The sequence below is a fragment of the Cotesia glomerata genome, linkage group LG5 (genome assembly GCF_020080835.1).
Source record: "Cotesia glomerata isolate CgM1 linkage group LG5, MPM_Cglom_v2.3, whole genome shotgun sequence".
In the NCBI taxonomy this organism is placed as follows: Eukaryota; Metazoa; Arthropoda; class Insecta; order Hymenoptera; family Braconidae; genus Cotesia; species Cotesia glomerata.
In genome coordinates this window covers 19239289-19261318 of record NC_058162.1, presented here as the reverse complement: position 1 = coordinate 19261318, position 22030 = coordinate 19239289, and the positions used below count along the sequence as shown (strand labels likewise).

The 22030-nt window shown below is 35.0% G+C and overlaps 3 protein-coding genes across 12 annotated transcripts in view; 1 reads left to right on the top strand and 2 right to left on the bottom strand.

Moving 5' to 3' along the window:
* Window positions 1-4799: 4799 nt before the first annotated feature.
* LOC123266106 lies at window positions 4800-5520 on the bottom strand. The gene is made up of 2 exons (XM_044730137.1): window positions 5352-5520; window positions 4800-5254 (listed from the first exon to the last, which is right to left on the bottom strand). The coding sequence occupies exons 1-2, from the start codon at window positions 5449-5451 to the stop codon at window positions 4800-4802; spliced, it is 555 nt and encodes a 184-aa protein (XP_044586072.1). The 5' UTR covers window positions 5452-5520.
* Window positions 5521-7456: 1936 nt separating this feature from the next.
* Window positions 7457-7807, top strand: LOC123266105. Its single transcript, XM_044730136.1, has one exon. The coding sequence runs from the start codon at window positions 7457-7459 to the stop codon at window positions 7805-7807; it is 351 nt and encodes a 116-aa protein (XP_044586071.1).
* A 2842-nt stretch (window positions 7808-10649) lies between these two features.
* Window positions 10650-22030, bottom strand: part of LOC123266303 (protein unc-13 homolog 4B) — a 118621-nt gene continuing 107240 nt past the window's right edge. For 8 of the 10 annotated variants that reach the window (XM_044730483.1, XM_044730478.1, XM_044730481.1 and 5 more), the window contains 4 exons: window positions 19802-19891; window positions 19374-19497; window positions 12264-12457; window positions 10650-10938 (listed from right to left, as the gene is read on the bottom strand). In XM_044730483.1, coding sequence (XP_044586418.1) covers window positions 10844-10938; window positions 12264-12457; window positions 19374-19497; window positions 19802-19891 — 503 coding nt within the window. In that variant the 3' untranslated portion in view covers window positions 10650-10843. Of the gene's footprint in view, window positions 10939-12263; window positions 12458-19373; window positions 19498-19801; window positions 19892-22030 lie in introns of those variants that run through there. The other 2 variants (XM_044730480.1, XR_006509749.1) reach the window with 2 other exon arrangements.

Genomic DNA, 22030 nt, shown 5'->3' with positions numbered 1-22030 from the left:
ATGAATGTATTTTTAAGGAATTTCGGAGTTCATGCTTTAATTTCTATCTGTCGAATTTAAAAGAATAACTGATTGATTGATAAATGATTGATAAATGTGTAATGATGTGATAATGATAGTGCATTATTATTTACTTTTTACTTTTTACTTTTTATATTTTATATATGATTATAAATTTATACCATATACTTTTTGTATTAAATAATTGTATCTGTGATGGCCGCAAGGAGCCTAGACTCCATGGCCAAATAACAATAAATAAATAAAAAATAAATAAGTTTTGGCAAGTGCCTGCGTAGGTGAGAGGTTCTCACAATTAAGTGATTGATAGGTTAATTTTAAGGGCAATATTGTTAAGGAATTTTGTTAGAATTAAATTGTTTACATTGAATAAATAATTAAATTGTTAATAATTGTTTCTCAGTATTAATTTTTCAGCCTTTCTCAACTTCTCACGACCCGATCTTTCCTTCTCATGCTCCCCGGTTTCTGGGACACCGAGTATAAAATCCCAGTGGCGCCCTTTTCAAAGAGGAAAGGGGTGACCAATTGGACAGGGCTAACCACCCCGTTACAGCTTTGAAACTCCATGATTATAGTTTATAGATTTTCTGACAAAAAATTTTAGCTAAAAATGGGATGAAGGAGAACTTTTTCAAAATTTTTGATTTTTTATTTTCGTCTCAGAGGCTTAGAAAAATTTTTTCGATTCATGACTTGACAGGTCCTCATAGAAAATTCATTCCAGTTTCCGAAAATGTCTTCTAATTTGCTGTGCGACCATTGGTAGCTGAAATATTAATAGTTGAAGACAAATGGGCTTTTGCAAAAGTATTGCTTTCATGAAAGTAATATAATTCTCTTTAATTATGTTTTATGAATTTTCTTGAATTTAGGAAAATTTTGTCAACTTTAAGTGGCATTTGGCGTTTAATTGGACAATCTAAACATTTTTATTTTCAACTTTCAGAATTTATGACGTAAATATGACATCGTTATGACGTTCTTATGACCAATGAAATATTAATTCATAAAAATTCTGAAAATTAAGAAAATTTAGAAAAAATTCATCAATTTCTATGCAATCTCATCATAAATCTTAATAAAACTTGAGAAAAACGTATAAACTTAATCCTTTCCAACTTTTAAATTCATATAGATTTAAATAAACGTTTTTAATATCAATCGTGATGCAGACAAGTGAGCAGCATTCAAGACTCCAAACTCAATGGACCCGAGTTCAAGCCCAGCACACGCCAGGATTTTTCAACTCCAAATCTTCTTCCTCAGCATGTAATCAGTCTTGAAATTATTAATCGAACTCAAAACCGCATAATTAAATGTTACTTTTTTTTCAAAAAATTTTCTTCCGCGTAATTAATTTTGACATCAGTTATATATCATAAGGACGTCATATAAACGTCATAAATGTCATGCAAGCGTCACACTTACATCATAGGTACGTCATACGTATTACGTAAGAATCTTACGTCAGGAAGTGGGAAATTATGAGTCATATGTGACTCATATATGACTTACATCTTACGTAAATCATGACGTAGCATGACGTCATTCTGACGTCAGTTTGACATAATTGTGTTCACTGGGTAATAACCATCATAAATATATTTATCTTTGTCATGACCAAGTTCACGCTCTACCCCATTCTCAGTTTTGCTAATACATTATTTTGCCCTAGACTCAAAATTCTTTTATAGCGTGGATGAGAGTTAAAAATTTCAAACCCAGGCATTGATGGTCACGTCTATACACAAATACATTTGCCCGAAGGCGTCTCTGTATACCCAACAAGCCCGGGTACTGGCTCTAAAATAATAATACATATCTATTCCTTAAGTTCCTACTTTTCTGTCTATGACTATCTCATACTTCCCTTTTCCCCTCCTTTCTACTTCCCTCTTTCCATTTTCCCTGATTTGTGTCCTGACTTCTGTTTTCCAAATTTACTCTCCCGAATTTCCCGAAAACCTTCCTGTCACTTCCACATTTCTGTTCTCCAGTCTCTTCCTCCACTCCTTTACCCATTCCAACCCCTCTGCGTTTTCCCCTAGCAATTCTTTCACATTCTCCTCCCACTTGACCATTTCTTTGCACCTTTTCGTTGCATGTTCTAACGTTTCTATCTCACTATCACAGAGCCTACACGGAAAAAAATTCCTGGGATAATTTACGATACAACTATTGTAAAGCTGGACAATACTTTCATTACTATTAATTTTCAAATATTTTAGAAGAAAATTTACTATCTATTCGTGAAATTTTACAACTTACTATTGTATAAAGTAAGAGATTCAAATTTCCAGTGCTGTCTCTGTATCTTTCCAATAGAACTATAACAAATTTTACAATAGTTGAATTGGAATGTTTCTCATTTAGTGTGAGCGATGGCCGTGCACAGCGCTAAACTCCGAGTTTATGTTGATGTTCAAGGACATGGGTACTAGTTTACCTCGGACAGCGTAGAGGGAGAGTCTCTGGCTGTCAACAAAGAGTTCTGGGTTCGATTCCCGGATAGGACAAAAATTCCGATTTCTTTTTTCGGTTACTGTCTAGGTACCAATTAGTCCAACCTCCTATCTCTCTCCCTCCCTAAAATTTCTTTTAAAAAAACCGACTGTCAATTTTTACAATAGTTGAATTGTAAAGTTTACAAACACATATTGTATAATTTGCTCTATATTATTCGACTTTTTAAGTTTCTTGATAGCCTTGTTTGTTGGATAAAATTTATAATAGTGGATCGTAAAAATGACTAAATGAGAAGTACGGTCCACCGTTACTATTTAATTCAATAAAAATTACAATAGTGAAATAGTAAAAATTCCTTCAATATTATTTCCGTGTACACAACCTCTTTTCCTCGTCCATCCAGAACCTGTTACCCAGCCATTCACTTTCCGTTCTGATCCTAGCTATTTTTCTTTCCTCGTCCAAATTGGTTCAAATCCACAGGAAATCTAAGTTTGAGGGAAATCTTTGGAACGCCGTTTGGTAGGTTCCGATCGGTTTAGTCATTCAAAATTTATAAGCATAAACATAAAATAATTTTTTTATAACATTTAATATTAATTTAAGAATTCTTAAAAATCATGATATATTGTGGAAGGTTTAAAGAAGATAGTTTCGTCGGAAAAATATCTTTCGTTAAAAACTTATGCTTTTGTTAATTAAAAAAATTTTTTCTGAACCTCGATTAATATTAAAAGCCTCACTATTGTTTAAATAGTAGGTCTATAAATTCTTAACTTTGTAGATCCCTTGCTATTTACGTATTTGATAACATGACGTTATGAAAATTTATAAAAGTTGTTTATTTTGTTAGTTAGCATTTTTTCAAGTTGACGAAAAATGAAAAATCTTAAAAATGTTATTAAAAAAAAATTTTCCCCTCACTTTTTGTTATTGCGTCTTTTAGATTCACAAAAGGCACAAATTAATTTCAAAAAAAAATTTTTTAGTGCTATTTACGAATTTTTTCAATAGTACGAATTTTTTATTAATTTATTTTTATTTAAATCTACTTATGTCGCTTAGAGATTTTAACGACAATTTGTTAGGGGGTTGTTTGTTTGTTTTAATGTTTTCTTTAGTTTATTTTATTTTAAAGATTAACGAATCTATTAATTTAATTTTCTTTATTTATAAAAAACAAATGAAGATCAACTAATACAAATTAATACATAAAATAGTGAAATTGAATTTAAAGTTTGGGAGCAAGACGTTCACGGAGACGTTATGTTTGTATGTATTATCTGTTTTACGTTTATCGGTAGACTGTTGTAATTTTGTTAAAGTTTAAGTTTGTTTCTTACTGTCTAAGTCACTGCATTTAAAAGGAATGTTTTTACGTTTCTTGATTGGTCAGGAAAAGTTGTAGGCGTTTTAAAGGGTGCTGTCAATATGACGATAGTAGAGGTGACAAATTTAGATAGAGAAACATGCTTTGACTGAGTGAGATAGCGTTAGTGATCGAAAAGGGTCAGCTAGCGTGGGACTTATTTTTATCTCATGCTCTTCATCTATCTTTACTGAGGTCATAAATAATTTTATGAGGGTTCCAAATATGAAGTAATAAACATCTACTTACAAGGGGAGGATACGACCTTGGGGAAACCGATTTTGATAATCTTTGACGTAGTGGTAGTACACTATGTGGGTATACTACCTCTGAAATACTAAAGTGCAATACTCAAAAATGGCTGAGAAAAACGCACTCAAAGTTTACCCAGCACTATAATATATTAATAGGTAAATAATTGATACATTAAATTATTCTTTAATAAAAAGTTTTTCAATTTTAAACTTCATTTCTATAAATTATCTGCGGTGGTACAAACAAATAATAAGTCGAAAATTATACATTTTTTTAATTAATTAAAGCAATATTTTATAATTACGTATTATGAGATATTATTACATGATCCTGAGTGATACTTATGATAAAAACATTCAAAACAAAAAATTTTTCTACACCAAGAACAACAAATAAATGCTGCTTTTTTACAATGACACGGTATTTTTAAACGGTCTAATGAGAAACACCCATCATTGACATTAGTAAAAAAATTTCTTGTGTCACAAAGCCCGCTGGCGAACCAGGCATATTCCATCATGTCTCGAAATATTGGCGCTGACAATTGGTGATGAATAATCGAATGAATTTATGCAATCCTCTCGGGAATGAATTTCATAATTCTTGTCTAGAAGTTCAGCGGTACTTTGCAATCGTTTGATAAAATTTTTCACTTGTCTATAGAAATAGACATCACATGGTTGAACTAACGGAGTACATTTTGGAGGTATAACTTTAAATGTGCATGTAGGCATTTTTTATCATCCTGAAATATTTCATCATATAATTCTGGCTTCACTTGTCCTGTCCACCAGTCAATAATTAAAAGAAATTTATTTTTTTGAACATATGGCATTAAACATTTCTCTAGAAAATTTTTATAGAGAGTAGTTGTCAGTTTTCCTGATTTTGATGATGTGACAATAACATTTTTGTATTTTTTTAAATATTCTTCTACGTTTTTCTTTATTCTTGGCCCAAAATCACCTGTAGGCTCTTGCAAACAAATAAAAACATGTGGTAGTAATTTTCCAGATAATGTTATGCTATATTGTGCAGTATATGAGTGTGACACCTTGGTCATGTCTTGTACTTTTGCAAACACTGCTTTGCTTCCTTTTTCCGTCAGTGTCCTATTAAACATTGATTGGTATTGACATCCTGAAAATATGAATTTTAAAAAATCTAATGATTAACTTCGATTAAATTTAATAATGGAATAAAAAATAATTAGTTTACCGTTAGAAAATTTATATACCTGTTTGATCTGTATTAATAACGAAGTCACTATCGAAGTTAGATATCAATTGTTTTGTTTGAATGCGAAACATTTCTGCAGAGGCGATAATTTCTGGCATGGTGTGAACTTCTTTGTCTGTTACAAATTTTGTAATTTTGCGTTGACGAATGTTGTGTCTTTGTTTAAATTTTTACCCATGGGTCGGACGCTGTAAATTGAAGATTAGGAAACTGGCTGGCTGCAGCTAAAGCCCATTGCTGCAAATTTCGTGTAGTCACTTGTTGATAATTTTGTCTTGCCTCGACGAAGCGGTCATACGTCCAAGAATCAATCACATGATATTTATCAAATTTAGTTCCACCATGTTCAACATCTTTTTCCCATACTTTCAAATGATCCATTCTCTTCAAATGACTACATTCATTTTTTTGTAATGTCTCTAGTTTCCATGAAGGGTGAGCTTTTGCTATGTTTAAAACTTTAATTTTATATTCCAGAGGAATATAATCCATCATTTTTTGTTTTTTTTTTTTTTCATCTGGAACATAGTCATCAACTGAATTATCTTCTACTGCTTCAAAATTTCCGTCTGGGCATTCTTTTTGAGCATGAATCAATTCTTGATCGCTTACGAACTTATTTTGATTTAACATATCTAACGTATTATCATATAATTCTCTACCAATCAACATAGCATCTTCAGATAGAGTGTCAGAAGATGTTTTTGCAATTAAATCACTTTCAAGAAGTAAACCTTCATAATACACTACTCCATCTTTTAGCCGTTGCTTCGATAAATCACTATGTAAGGATGTATCAGGAGTGTTTTCATCTCCATGAGAAGAACTGGCTTCGCTTGATGACATTTTATAAATTATAAAACAATTTTTAAAGTAAATTTCACTGCACAAATACGTCTGTTCGTGTCGAAATTCAGAAACTAACTGCTATAGTCAAGCTTCTAAAAAAGTGGTGGGACTAACATAGGTTCAAGGACAACAACATGACTATTCTTCCGGTGGGCCAACAGAGCTCGAATCGATGTACAGTTTACAATAACTCGAGGACAAGAATTATTGTACCCTCATACCATATTCGACCCTTCTTATTATCTGGCGCAGGTATATATTTTTCAGTTAAACTTATAATGAATATGAGAGATAAGAATTATTCATGAATTACAAATATCTCATGATATACACCGTAGATAATTTATAGAAATGAAGTTGAAAATAAAAAAATATTTTATTAAAGAATAATTTAATGTATCAATTATTTACCTATTAATATATTATAGTGCTGAGTAAACTTTGAGTGCGTTTTTCTCAGCCATTTTTGAGTATTGCACTTTAGTATTTCAGAAGTAGTATACCCACATGGTGTACTATCACTGCGTCAAAGATTATCCAAATCCGTTTCCCCAAGGTCGTATCCTCCCCTTGTTAGATAAAAAAAAAGTAAAAGTAAAGGATTAACGTAAAACCTTTTCTCAAATTTTGTAAAGCGTAAAATAAATAAAATAAAATATTTTTGGAAACAGAAGAATGTTTGTCAAATCATAAATTTAAGAGCGTGAGAGAATTTTCTTGTACAGTTGTTTTGCAGATGTTTTGAAAGTTATAAAAATTTTGTATTTAACAAACTTTTTATTTTACCGTACGTCTGTTAGTTATTTGTCTCGGTCTCGAACATCTTATATAATAATCTGATAAATTTATATTAATTTAAATCTACTTTACAAACTATGTACAACAAACATCTAACTAATTTTACAGAGACTCATCCATTTTTCAATCCCACTTCTATTTCTCAATCACCACTTTCACACTCATACAAGTTCAATTTCTTCTCAGGAGGAGCTTTTTCTTCCTAAGAATACAAGTTTGATGAAGACATCAGTTCAACATAACTCCTATCAATCAACGTTTCGGATGCTCTTGATGATCTACTGGAGATTTCGCTCCCAAAAACAGGTCAAGCTAACTGATTCTAACGACGACAAGGCAGCTATAGTAATGGTGGACAGTGCAGAGAAGGCTTAACTCCTGGATCGGTCGATTAATGACACCGTAGAAGACTGAATCGAACGACACCAGCTGGTACTGGCCAAGCAAAAACTGGAGATGGTTGTGTTGACGCACCAGAGACGGTTTCCAAAACCCTTCAAGGTAGATATTATCGAGACAATTTTGAAATCAACAAGGGTGCTGCGATATTTGGGCGTGACGATGGATGAAAAGCTATCCTTTCGTGAAAATCTTGAAAATACATGCGTAAAAACTGGCAACATCATGTTCAGTTTATCATCGATCATGACCAACACCATGGGCCCACGAACTAAAATAAGAAAAGTTCTTCTCGAAGTGGTTCACTCAATTCTGCTCTATGAAACGGAAGTATGGGTGGATATCCTGAAGCAGAAGACAAGTGGAAGACGTGCGATACGGGTAGATGGACGTCCGCATGATTCTTAACATCAGAACCTAGCTGAGTTGAAACCACGGTGAGACGGACTTTTTTCTGACATAGTTGCTGACGGGCTTTTTCAACAAGTTCCTACATAAATTAGGCCTGCACCATACTTCAATGTGCAAATACTGCCCAGAAAAAGATGATGACGCCCATTAACACATTTTTCGAGTGCAAACGCTGGAAAAATGGCAGAACAAAAATCGAAGCAATTATAGGCAAAGCGCTCAAGCCTGATAACCGAGAGAGCCACATGATACACAGAGGAGAAGGCTGGAATGAAATCGCTGTCTGCGCGTGGTGTCTCCTGACAGATAAAATTTCAGTGAGGAATCAGTAGCAGACGTCAAAAGACGCAGCATGGACTTTATGGAAGTAATGCTAGCGCGATCCTGATCTAGTCTTCTCTGCACGAAGTGTGGGGAATAAAGAGAGGGGGGGGGGGAGTTTAGTGGATAAAAATCTCACACTACTGATAACATAATCTGTCAGTTTTTTTTTTTTTAAAAGATTACTCCTCCCCTAGTTAAAAAAATACATGCATACATACGAAGAGACACCCTCTTAGGAATAGTTAGAATAGCTTCCTAGGACCTGAAAACGTGGATGTCCGATGAGAACTCGATTTTCGAAAACCGAGGTGAAGCTAATAACTTCCCGTTTTTCAAAAATCGTTGAGTTTTGTAGCAGGAAGTTAAAAATATAGAGGCGTGCTTATTAATGGGAAATTATTTCCTTTAAAAAAGTGTAAGGATGAATTTTTTGTTGATGTTATGATGCCTTTTCCGGCACTGGCGTCGACAGGACCGGATCAGGTCAACAAAATTAATTGGCCTACCTGGTTCGTTGATTTGGTTGGGCGCCAGGAACTCAATGTTCCACGGGTCGATCTCGCTGTTGATCTTCGTTGGGCGGCGGGTCGGTGTTGAAGAGATTCAAAAATCGAATAACGGCAATCGACGGACAAAGAAATCGAAATTGGACGATAGGATCGGTTAATCAGAGCAACAACAATTAAAAAAAAATAATTGAGGCGTGCAATTCTAATCCAGCAACGGTTTATTCAACAACAAATATATTCTGTCGGCAATGTCGCATTAATAACAAAAATTATTTTAACGCAAAAATAATTCTAACGCAAAACTAGTACTAACGCAATGATTCAACATTTCAAAATAAAACAAATTACACAAAAAAAAATATTCGAGTAACCAAAAAAAAATTACAAAGTCTTTTCTTTCAAAAAAATAAAAAAGAAATATTAATTAATTCAACTCGCCGAATTCAAAAATTTTCAAAACAAATAATTAACTCACTCGCCAAATTTATTCAAAAATTAAAAAGGAAATAATTATTTCAATCGCAAAATTTTATCAAAAATTTCAATCACAAAATTTTATCAAAAATTTCAATGGCCAAATTTAATAACAAAATCTCAATCGCAAAACTTTAATAAGGATCTCAAAATTATCCAAAATAATTCAAATCGCCAAATGGTTCAACAATGACAAGAAAAAAAACAAATTATGCGAAGTATTCGAATTAGTCAACTTATTTTACAAAGCAATTTACTAAGCCGCTTTGTCGGGTATTTGAAGCTCGAGGTAGGTAAACAGTACTTATAATCCCGACCAAAAATTCCACACACACAAACACGTGACTCAACGGTACCGTGCCGCAGAGTGTCGTCACTAAGCTTCAAAAATACCGCACGGAATTTATTTAATTCCGTGCAACTCGACTTATAAACAAATTATTTTAACACGATGAAATTCGCGGTGATGACACCCTGGGACTAATAAAGACAGCGACCAGACTTACCCTGCAGCTACCGTAGACGTCCCGGGCGATGCGGGCTAAGTTGGCGAAGTTGGCGGCAAAACTGACGGAAGAGCGTCGATATCTCGGCGATGGCGTGTCCGGGGTCGTAGTGTCCAAAACAATTCGGCGAAATATTTCACAATAATGTACACAATTGTACTCACGTCAGCGACAAATTTAAAAAAAAAAATTAAACAGCAAAAATAATCAAAAAGAGAACTGCACGATGCCACAGTCACGGCGTCCAGATCAGAATCAATTGCTAATAATATGGCTGCCTCCTCGGCAACCCATGCTCTTTTTCTCTTCGGTTCGTTCCAAAAACTCGCATCCAATCAGCTCACAGCTTCTTCTAGCCGGCCGTTGTATCCCGGGATGCGTCCAGTATTCCGTTGCGATCGATGATTGGTCGATACTTCGATTAGTGATCAGCCTCGTGTTCAGATGGCGCCTCGCATACTTGTTGTTGATCGCTCTCCGTCGTCATTGGTCCATTCAAATTTTCTCGTCGTTCCATCCTCGCGGCCAGATGTCGCGTTGATCGTCGATGGCTCGTAGAAATTCGCGGGTCGTCTGATCGCTATAGTCTAGTCTCACTCACTCATGCATTCAACAATAGTTCACACTCATTCCGGTATTCTTTTTATTTGAATTTTTAATTTAAATTCGGCGCGTTTTCTTTTACTAATTTTACCTCGAGCTTGTCATTCTGATCGGGAGGCTGCTTGGGGCGACACAGGCGCGTCGAATCTCTGCTTTTCCTCAGCTTAGCCAACCTAATAATTGTTAAACTCGGAATTTCAAATTTTAGAAAATTTTCTCATGTCACAATGTATTTAATGCTCGCCCCTCCCTGTTTAAAATTTCCAATAGGATCCCATCAAAAGCGACAAAAGCCACTTAGAAACCTATAAATTTTATTGGTTTCTAAGTGGCTTCTGTCGCTTTTGATGAGATCTTATTGGAGTTTTTTAAGAGGGCTCGTCATGAAATTTTCACATCAAATAAGTATGAAGCTAAGAATTAATTCAATACAAAAAATTTTTTATCATTTTATTAGAAACAATATAATGTACATTCAACAATTAATAAATTTGCATACAATATACTTTGAATAGAATCATTGCATTAAGTTCGTACGACACATGTTATTTACAAAATTAAGATATTAAAATTTTTAGTAGCATTCTGGTATTGCTTCAAAGTAAGAAGTCTTTAAATTATCGAGTATTTAACTTAGCATTAAATTTAGAAATAAAATCCATTGCCTGGTTATCTCCTTTTCGATGTTCGAGTGCTCGGATCACATCAGTTGCTGCAAATGAAAATTTGACTTCATTATTTAACTTCAATAAAGGGAAAATTATATGTAGAAGCAGGAAAAATATTTTGCTACAAAAATTTTCTCAGTTTCTACTTTAGTGAAAATATTCTTTTTTAAGTAATTTTAAAATGTAAGGATAAGTGGTCGTAAATTTAGAGTAATTAGTATGACTCGACATGCTGTCACCAGATGTCAAAATGTAATTGCTCTGTAAGATTGTTAATAATATTGTAGCCTAAGTGCGAATGAGAAAGCAAGCGAAAGTAAGAGTGCATGAAGTATACTGTTTAGAGATGGAGGTAATAATGGACCGAAAGGCGCAAGTAATTGTAAGAGATGGTTTAAGTCAGTCTAATACCATCTAGGATAGTAAGCAGTTGCTTACTATTTTCCTTGCAAATAAAGCTATTATTGTACTTTTTAAAATATTGCCTCGTCCTGTAATTTCTTTTAATTATTATAATATAAAAATCTATATTCTACATATATTTTATGACACGAAATAAATGTTTTACTGATTACAATGTTGAGAAGTCACGAACTTTATGGTATCCGTGTATAATAAGGTCTCGTTTGCAGATATTTGTAATGAAAAGAAAACTATCCGTAATTTTTTATGCTAATTATTGTTTTTAGAAAATGTTCATTCAATCGAAACAAAAAATAGTCATTTTCACTGTAAAAAAGAATAAAATTGAACATTTCGTATTTAAGATCATTTACTATGTTAATTGTCTCATTATAATCTCATTATTGATCTCAAATACCAAAGACACTTAACCCTTTAGAGTCTGACCTTGAAACCCCACTCTTGGGTCTTACTACGGATTTGCGCTCTTCCCACTACTCTCACGCGTAGACGTTTCAAGATTCTCTGATTCTAAAGGGTTAAACTACTCTGAGAGAAAAAATTTCTTTTGAACGATATAGGCATTTTTATGACAAGAAAATTAATTTTTTTGAAAATTTTCAACAATTTTAATTCTTAGCTGAAGAAATCGAAATTTTTCTCGCAAAAACTTTCTTGTTGAAATGAAGTTGCTTCGATTTAAAAAAAAAAAAAATTAGGATAACGGTTCACCCTAAAGGCCATCCCTGCAACTTCCCGCTAATTCCATATTTATGCGCTCAAAATTACACTTATTACGTTTTTGAGCTCTTCGAGCTCAAAAATATAATTTTCGTATCGCTTTGAGCTCTCCGAACTCAACGAGATAGCTTTTCTAGGCTTTTGAGCTCTTCCGTGCAACAAACCTGTTCAATTTCTCAAATCTTTAAATTCATGAGTTCCCATCGTAATAAAAAAAAAAACTTACTTTTATCGACTGGTCGCGATAACTTCAAATGAATCTGATCAAGCGAATCAATGCCAACATCATGACCAGTATCTGGAATATCACTGAACTGCAAAAATGCTTCTGCCATAAATTTCGTCCGTAGAAAATCTTTGTCTTTGACTTCAAACACCAAAATTGCATTTTCAATATTTCTCTGCTCAGGAGTCAAAGCTCTAAAACAGAATATAAAATTTCAACTACAGATAATAACATTAACAGTGACAAAAAAAAACTATTTTTTTTAAATTCCAACCCTAGACGTATGACTTCAGAGTGATTGTTGCCGGGTCTAAAGGATACCTTTTTTATGACAAACAATACATCGAACACATTTCGGGGAAAAGTATAGAAAAACTTCTATCTCTTTACTTTCTATCTCTCTTCTTTATTTTTAACACAGATCTTTAATATACTATCGGAAATTTTTATCATTACTAAAATCGCTCGTTCAGAGGCGCTAATAGTATATTGTGCAACTAGTGCGACAAGTTGTCGATTGCCCACGACAGCGAAATTGAACGCACGAGCGAAGCGAGTGCGGTCATTCGCTTGAGTGAGTAATCGACAACGTCGCGCGAGTTGCACATACTATTTTTTATTACAAATGCGGCGATATATATGGGCTTAAAATCGGGGTCCAGGGGCAGAGCCCCGGTGGGGTCCAGAAGCAAAGCTCCGGCAGGGGGTTGGGGGGAGGGGGAGCCTCCCCAATCCCAAAGAACAAATAAAAAGTTAAAAAAAAAGAAACAAATATATATCAAATAATAAATACAAAGTAATTAATATTAATTAACAAAAAATAAATTTACACATTGAAATAATCAATACATAAAATTAAATGACATTAAATTTAGCTGTCACTTTACAATTTTTTAATTTTCTTTAACAAAAAAATTTGTTCCAAAAATATTATTCATAATAAATTGCATTTTTTATTTTTTAAAATTCCTACAACTCAATTTAAAAAAAAAATTAGGAAAACGGTTGACCCTAAAGGCCATCCCTTCAACTTCCCGCTGATTCCGTTAATACATGGTCGTTTTTTTTTAGTTCTTTGAGCTCAAAAATACAATTTGTGTGTTGTTTTGAGCTCTCCGAACTCAAAACGATACCTTTTCTATGCTTTTGAGCTCTTGAGCTCAAAAGTCTGATAGAAGTTTAATGGAACACTATTTTTTTAATTTTCAAACCGCAATAACTTTCGAATGAATAAACCGATTTTTACGCAGTTGGCGGCATTCTACGCAGTTTTTTAAGCCTCATAAATAATTTCTAAGTTTTAATTGACCAAACTAGAAATTTCGGAGTAACTCCGAAAAAACACTTTTTTCGGTTTTCTTTTGTTCACGATATCTCTCGAACGAATCAACCGATTTTGACCGGATTGGCAGCGATCAACGTGGTTTTTCAAGATTAAGAGCTAATTAGATTTTGGAATCGATTGGTAAAGCCGTTTAAAAGTTATTCAAAAAAAACCACTTCTGAAAAAAATTTTTTTTCCTATTTTTTTTTTAGATTTCTCCAAATTTCTCAAAATCTATCGGTCCGAATCGGTTCAAATCTTTAGAAAATCTAAGTTTGGCGAAGCAATGGACACTGGAGTCGAAGGTGACGGTGAATCAGTCGCGGAAGACAGAAGCAGAACTAGCAGCAAGTCAACTAAGAGAAAAGATCGATCTTCTCCCGACCCAACGCTGTCATCTGGTCCTGTGGCAAACTTCCTTTTCAGAGTGTCGTCAATAATAGAGAGGCTGGTTTTGTAGCTGCGTGTGTAGATGGGATCCGTTTCTACAGCTGTTATGCGCCGCCTAGTTTCTCTATGGAACAATTTTTAGAGTTTCTTGATCGATTAGTCGAAGATGCAAGCCAACATTTTCCCGTGGCAATAGCTGGAGACTTCAACTCTTGGGCGGTGGACTGGGGCAGCAAGCTCACTAATCCACGTGGAAAAGCACTACTGGAAGCAATGGCTACACTGGACGTAGTCCTCCTCAATACCGGCGATGCACCAACATACACCAAAGGAGAGGCAAGTTCAATTGTCGACCTAACGTTCGTCAGCAGTAGTCTATTGAAAGGGAGCTATTCCTGGGTGGTTATTAACACCTACACTGCCAGCGACCACAGTGCAATACTTTGGGAAGTATCGACTGACCAGAATCCACGAAGAGCAACCAGACAGACCAACGCAGTTAGATGGAAAGTTAAATCTTTTGGCACAGATGTCTTTTGTCGTGGCGTTAGACAACGACCCGATCACCACTTGCAGTGCTGAACAGAAGACGAAGGAACTGATGAGAAGAGTCTCCCAGGCCTCCGACGCCACTATGCCTCGAAAACAGGACATGAATCAACGACCGGCGGTCCACTGGTGGAACGACACCATCAGTACCCTTCGTAAAGAGTGTCTTAGAAGAAGAAGATTATCCCAGCGGGGCTATCGACGACCTAACTCTGCAGTGTTATTGACAGATTACAAAAAGGCCCGTCGAGAATTGAATAAAGCCATCAAAGAGAGTAAAAGACGCTGCTGGAAGGAGCTCGTAGAAGAGGTAGAGAAAGATCCATGGGGTAGGCCATACAAGGTGGTCATGACCCACCTTAAATGCCAGCCAATGCCGTCACCCACATGCCCGCAGCTCCTAGAGAGGATTGTTTCCACGCTGTTCCCGAGGCAACGTAAGTTCGCCTATTCATCACCGCAGCTCAACCACGAAGACATTCCACCTGTCACAGAGGAGGAACTTATGGAGACATGTAAACGTGTAGGGAATAATAAGGCGCTTGGATTGGATGGAATCCCGAACATTGCATTAAAAACAGCTATTAAAGCAGCGCCAGCATTATTCTTAGAGACCTACGATTCGTGCATCAAAGAAGGGATCTTTCCTGGAAGATGGAAACAGCAAAGATTAGTACTACTTCCAAAGGGAAAAAAGCTACCGGATGAGCCATCATCTTACCGCCCACTCTGTATGTTAGATTCGGCGGGCAAGATACTAGAGCGTATAATTCATCAAAGGATAGAAGCTGTTGTTGATCCACTCTTATCAGAAAACCAGTATGGATTCCGGAAAGGACGAGCAACCCTTGATCCAATCAACCTGGTCGTCAATACAGCCAAGGAGGCAATCGCCGGGAAGAGATGGAAAGGTGGTACGAAAAAGTATTGTTTGGTAGATGCTTTGGACATCAAAAATGCTTTTAACTCCACCAACTGGGACTGCATTATGCGAGCTCTCGAAGACAAAAAAGTACCAGAATACCTGCTTCGAATGGTAGCAAGCTACTTTTCGAATAGGGTCCTGAAGTATGACACAAAAAACGGTCCGAAGAAGTACGATATCACTGGTGGAGTACTACAAGGCTCAGTTCTTGGACCACTCCTGTGGAACATCATGTACGATGGACTCCTGAGAATCGCGTTGCCATCAGAGCTCAAGTTAGTTGCATATGTCGATGATGTAGCTGTAGTGATAGTCGCGCAACATCTGGAAGAGATAAATCTGGCCTTTGACATTACATTCGGCCGCATCAACCTATGGATGAATATGATGAATTTGAAGCTGTCCAAGCATAAAACTGAAGCAGTGCTTATCACTAGCAGGAAAGCAGTAGAAACAATCAAATTAGAAATCGGAGAACATGAAATTACATCACAACCATTCATCCGATACCTGGGAGTGATGCTCGATGCCCGACTGAACTTTAAACAACAAGTCGGACATGTGAGTACTAAAGCATCAGCAGCGGTAGCTAGTCTATCACGACTAATGCCGAACGTCGGAGGTCCAAAGCAGAGCAGAAGACTATTATTATCATCTGTGGTCACATCAGTGCTCACGTACGAAATATCCATTTGGGCTGACGCATTAGAATTACAAGAAGCATGGAGAAAGGCTGGACCAGTATACCGTCTGAGTGCCTTAAGAGTAGCTTGCGCTTTCCGAACAATATCTGAGGAAGCAGTGTGCGTCATTTCTGGAACTCTGCCCCTCAGAGTCCTAGCTGAAGAAAGACGAAACCTATACCAACGGAAAAGGTCAACCACACTTAGCCACGAAGAATTCAGAACAGAAGAACGATATCGCAGCATCGTACGATGGCAATTGCAGTGGGATGCCACAGGAAAAGGTAGATGGACTTATCGTCTTATACCAAAGATCGACGTTTGGATGAACCGGAGCCACGGTCAAGTCAACTATTACCTGACGCAGTTGTTGTCAGGACATGGGTGCTTCCGAGAGTATCTACACCGCTTCAAGCACGGCAACTCTCCGGAGTGCCCGTCCTGCCCAGGAGTTGCTGAAGATGCAGAGCACGTTTTCTCTGTGTGCCCACGTTTTGACCCTCAGCGAGATGAGTTAGAGAATTGTTTGAACAAGAAAGTCCAACCAGAGACGTTAGTAGAAGCAATGTTGTCGAGTGAAGCTGCCTGGAACGCCACAAGCACTTTCGCCACAGAAGTTCTTACCGAACTGCGTTCCATTGAGAGAAAAAGATCCAAAGTCAGAATTTAAAAGGAAGGTAGAAACAACACCTTAGCCACAAGAAGGAAGAGCGGCAGCTAATTCCTCCCCCTGCGATGTAATGCCTACACGGCGGTTTCCATAGGGGATAAGAGGATAGAAGAAAAGAGGTTTAGGGTTTAGTGAGTATGGGCGCTAGTGTCGAGTATTTGCATGACACTGCGTCGAGTCTCACATATCCAGGCGAAACATCTATGCCTGGAATCCGTAAAAAGGATTCCCCCCTCCTGGAAAAAAAAAAAACACACACACACACACACACACACACACACACATACAGACATAGTGACACCCTCGCGGGAATAGTCAGGGAAGCTTCCTAGAACCTCAAAACGTCGAGATCTGATGAAAACTCGATTTTCGAAAAACGGGGTAAAACCAATAACTTCCCGATTGTTGAAAATTTTCAATTTTCTTAGCGGGAAGTTAAAAATTTTTTTTCATAATTTATTTTTTACAAAAATTATTAAAATTATTAAATTTCTGCTAAATTAATTTTCATCACAATTAAACAGCTCAATATTAATTAATTATTTTTACTTTCGTTAAAAATATGAACTTTGTAATGTTAACCTTACTTCTTTAATGTTCACAGTTAGATTGGGTTTTTTTTTTTATTATTTATTTTAATTTTAACAGTTTTCACAGTCAATTGCACGCTAAAAAAATTATTTTGCTACTAAGGATATTTTTTTTGATAATCAGAATACTTGGTATTGTGCTACTAAGAATACGTGGTATTTTGATTATCACAATAAGTATACTGATTATCACAATACCTAGGTATACTGATTATCAGTTGAGACACTGCAAAATGTCCCGATTTTATCAGCCTGGCAAACTACCACCCGAAATTTCCGTTACCGACACTAGCTAAATTAATGTGTAGCCCCCGTGACGTCACAAGACGACACGAGGAGGGGGAAATCAGCTACGAGCCTCAAAACCTGAGCATTGATCGACACTTCGATCTATCCCCCGGTGTCAACCACCACGTTTGATATTTCTTAGTCAATTTACTACTATACCACTATTATCACTATTAGGTGATTACTCACCAAAATTTATAAAACTTACTACTAAAACCTACTAAAATTCTATTAATAGCTTAATACTAATTATCAGAAAGATTTTATATTACTTCTATTAATTTTATTATTTTTGCATTAGGTGATTATTCACCACGTTTATTACTATTGTTCAATTATTTATAACACTAAGTTTAATTACTCTACCCCAATAAATATTTTGTTTAGTTACGTAACCGAAATACCACAAGTTTATATTAAAAGTGCTTATTTTGTGTAATAAAGTTAAGTTTATTGTTATCACCGCTATACACTATTACTAAACTACCACTATTTACCTATCTATTTACTACGACTATCTATCTACAACTTGCCAAAGGGTCAATCAAAGACGAAGGGTCATCGTTGCAGTTAAAATTTGTAAGTAAGTAAAATAAATTAACTGGCACGCGTGAGAACTTCTGTCTCAAACTAATAAAATCATCTAAAGACAAAGACACTCATTGGTTCACGGGAGCGGAATATCCCAGAGCAGCGAATCCTAATTTTTAGAAGTTTAGGTGATTATTTCTTATCCGCGAGGTTTAATGGTCTAAATAATTAAATTTTTAAATAAAGAAAAATTTAGTGTTTCACAGTATACCAATATAACAGACTATTAGATGTTTATAACCTCACTTTACTGGCACAAATCAATTGACTTATAAAGCTAACAAAACAAATTAAAATTAAAATTAAAAGTGTAATAATAAATTTTTTTTAAGCTAATATAATAAATGTTAGTTAAATTCTATTTTTACCAGTGCATAAATTAAATAAACTGAATGTTAGTGTTAAAACGTCGGTGGCAGTGACAGCGCATATATTATAGTTTACTGCGCAGAGTATAGGTCTTGAATTGACTTATATTCTGATAATCACAATACTTGTTATTTTGATTATCAAAATACCAAGTATTGTGATTATAGAAATACTTTTTTCTCAATGCATGCGACACGGATAGTTTGAGTGCGTCAAGAATAATTCGCGTGCGACAAGTACACTTGTCGCACTCAAATAACAATTTCATTTATGAAAAAACTCACGCGAAATTTTAAAATAGGCAAACAGCTTTTTTCCAACCGCAACAGCGAGCGCCAAGATACTACTTTTCCCGCATGTGTGATAATAAATCTATAGATAATTTTAAATCAACATACATTGACACGTGTAAATAACTTTAACGTTCACTTGTAATGTTAACAATATACATGTATAATTACAAAAATTTTCGGTTGCTTTTCACTCTCAAGTCTTACTTCTCTATATTACCAAAATTTTGGTTGATACACTATGTGTAAAATAAAGAATTTAGTGATTTGAATCTGCAAAACTCGCTTTTAAGATTATGTCAACATCCACCACAGAATCTCATATGATGTATTCGACTCCGTAACGAATAGATCATAACCTTAAACTCGTAATGCAAATTTAAGCCTGCCAAAAATCCTCACTTCACACATGTGTATCTAAAATAACTATTCTGAACTTACATGTTCACAGTCTCATCAAAAAGAGGAAAAAGCGTTTCTTTCTGCACATGAGTCTTTGGCAGCTTAACTTCACAGAATTTTTCCTCCGGTAATAGTCTTATTTTGACGTAAGAATCACACTTTCCTGAAAAACGCAATAAAAAATTATCGATTCAACATAAAACAAAAATCCCGAATCAATAACCTACAGATCCCAAAATCGGAGTTCATGCACGATGAAGGTGAATTTTAATCATCTAAATGTAGCCATGAATTTTTTTATCTTCTCATCATATTAAAATATAATCTAATCAACAATTGTTTTATTTGTGTCATGCAACCCTCTTATTATTCTTATTTAAGATAAATAAAATAAAAAAATGGACAAGCTTAACAGAGTAGTTAATAGAGAGGAGCATAACAATTTGCATGGCATTCGCTTTACATACTTGTCTTCACCTCTTTCAGTCTTTTAGTCGGTTGTTTACTCTTTGAATGTAGTTTGCGCTCAAGAGTAGACAGCTTGCCTATCAAATCTCCTATAAAATTTAAAGAAAATATCATTCCCGACTATCAAATTCTTTATTTACTAGTCACCAACATCTTATCAACACTGCAAGTGTATGTTACTTTATCGACTACAAGTGCGGTCACTAACTTTCCCACAACTTTGTGTGCAAGACCCTTCATAGATAACCAAGTCATTGAATGTTTTATTAAAGCAGGCAATTGATTTTAACCGTTACCGACTTAGGGATATTCGAACGTAACTATATAATGTCAAAATAGACTTGAATTTTTTAAGATCCTCGATTTTTCTTAAAGTTATTTAAATTTATTATTTTCATTGGTAGTAATACATTATATTTGACAATCAATAATTAATTAATTAATAGTAATTATTATTTCTATAGTAAAAAAAGTAATCAAACAACTTTATTATATTAGATTTGTGTAGTCAAAAAAAAAGATCTGATAACAGTGCGTTAATATGCATGTACAGTGTGTAGTGCGGAAAGAATAATTTGAATGCAGAGGAGTGCATTATGAGTGTATTGTATATGGGGCATTCCACACCAAATCGGACGGCTTTAAAAATTTAAATTTGAGATTTTTTCAATTGTTTGATATTTTTTAGTACCCCCCAAAAGAGACTTCCGGGTAAATTTCGAGATTTTTCGATCACTGGTTCCAAAAATATCGAATTAAAAAAAAAAACCACTCTTTTTCGATTTGTTGCTTGTAACTGTCTTAAAAAAAATATTCACAGTATTTTTAATTGAGATGTCTAAGTTTTGAGTTTTTAATCGTGTTTTTGAAATTGTGTATATCCTTCGATTTTTCTGAAAATTTTTTATTTTCAACTTTTAAGCCCAGCCCGGTAATGGGCCTTACATAATTACTATTTTTTATTGATTTTTAAAAGTTACAAATTTTTTTTTTCCGTCAAAAATTACACCGGCACACAAAAAAAAAGTCGTTTGTACATTTGATCGGACCCACCTACGAACATGTATGTCAACTCGCTGAAACCGAAGTTAAAGTCTATTTGGCCTGGTCGACCTCCAGATTTGAGTAAAATGCAAAAACCCAAAAAAAAAATTAAGAAAACGGTTCACCCTGAAGGCTATCCCTGCAACTTGCTGCTAATTCCATACCTAGGCGCTTAAAATTGCACTTATAACGTTTTTGAGCTCTTCGAGCTCAAAAATACAATTTGTGTGTTATTTTGAGCTCTCCGAGCTCAAAGGAATAGCTTTTTTATGCTTTTGAGCTCTTCGAGCTTTCGAATTTTCAAACTGCAATAATTTCTAAATGAATGAATCGATTTTCACGCGGTTGGCAGTATTCCACGCACTTTTCAGAATCTATAATATACTTTTGAACACAAACTGATCGAATCGAAAATCTTAGAGATATTTGAAAAATTCACTTTTTCCGAATTTTTTCGACAACGATAACTCACGAATCAATCAACCAATTTTCACGTTCTTGGTGGCGATCGACGTAATTTTTTGGGCTCTAATAATTATTCTATTTCGTCAAAAATGATCCAAAAATAAATCTCGAAGTTATGTGAAAAAAAAAACTTTTTTCGAAATTTTTCGTTTTCGATAACTCTCGAACGAATTAACCGATTTTGATGAGACTGGTGGCAATCAACGTGGTTTTTTAACCCGTCAGCACTCACGTTATGAGCATTTTGCTCACGCTCGATTTAAAACAATGAAAACTTTTTCTTTTTAAATGGAAAGGGTAGATGAAATTTTTTCTACCTTCGAGTAATTTTACCTATTTTCAAATTATGAACTTTTGAAATGCTTTAATATTATATATATTTTATAAAAAAAATATTTTTCCCATGCGCCTCGGAAATTGTGAGCATTCTTCTCATCACGAGATTATAGGTGTAACAAAAAAAAATTTACTTTCGGTAACGTTCGGGCTAGTTCGTGTATCTTCGTAACTGTATAGCTGCCCGGCCGCATGCAGATTAAACGTGAGCAAATCTCTCATCACGAGAGTAAATATTACCGAAAAGTTCACGTGAGTGCTGACGGGTTAAGCTTAAAAGCTGCTTAGTTTTTGGAATTAATCGGTGAAGCCGTTAAGAAGTTATTCCAAAAAAACGATTTTTTGAAAATTTTATTTTTGAGATTTCTCAAAATCTAGCGAAC

What these genes read in the sequence shown, in the direction of transcription:
- LOC123266105 (XM_044730136.1), top strand. Translation starts at nt 7,457, where the DNA reads ATGGTTGTGTTGACGCACCAGAGACGGTTTCCAAAACCCTTCAAGGTA.
- LOC123266106 (XM_044730137.1), bottom strand. Translation starts at nt 5,451, where the DNA reads ATGCCAGAAATTATCGCCTCTGCAGAAATGTTTCGCATTCAAACAAAA. An exon ending in TATTAATACAGATCAAACAG is followed by an intron (nt 5,255 to 5,351) that starts GTATATAAATTT and finishes TCATATTTTCAG; the next exon opens with GATGTCAATACCAATCAATG.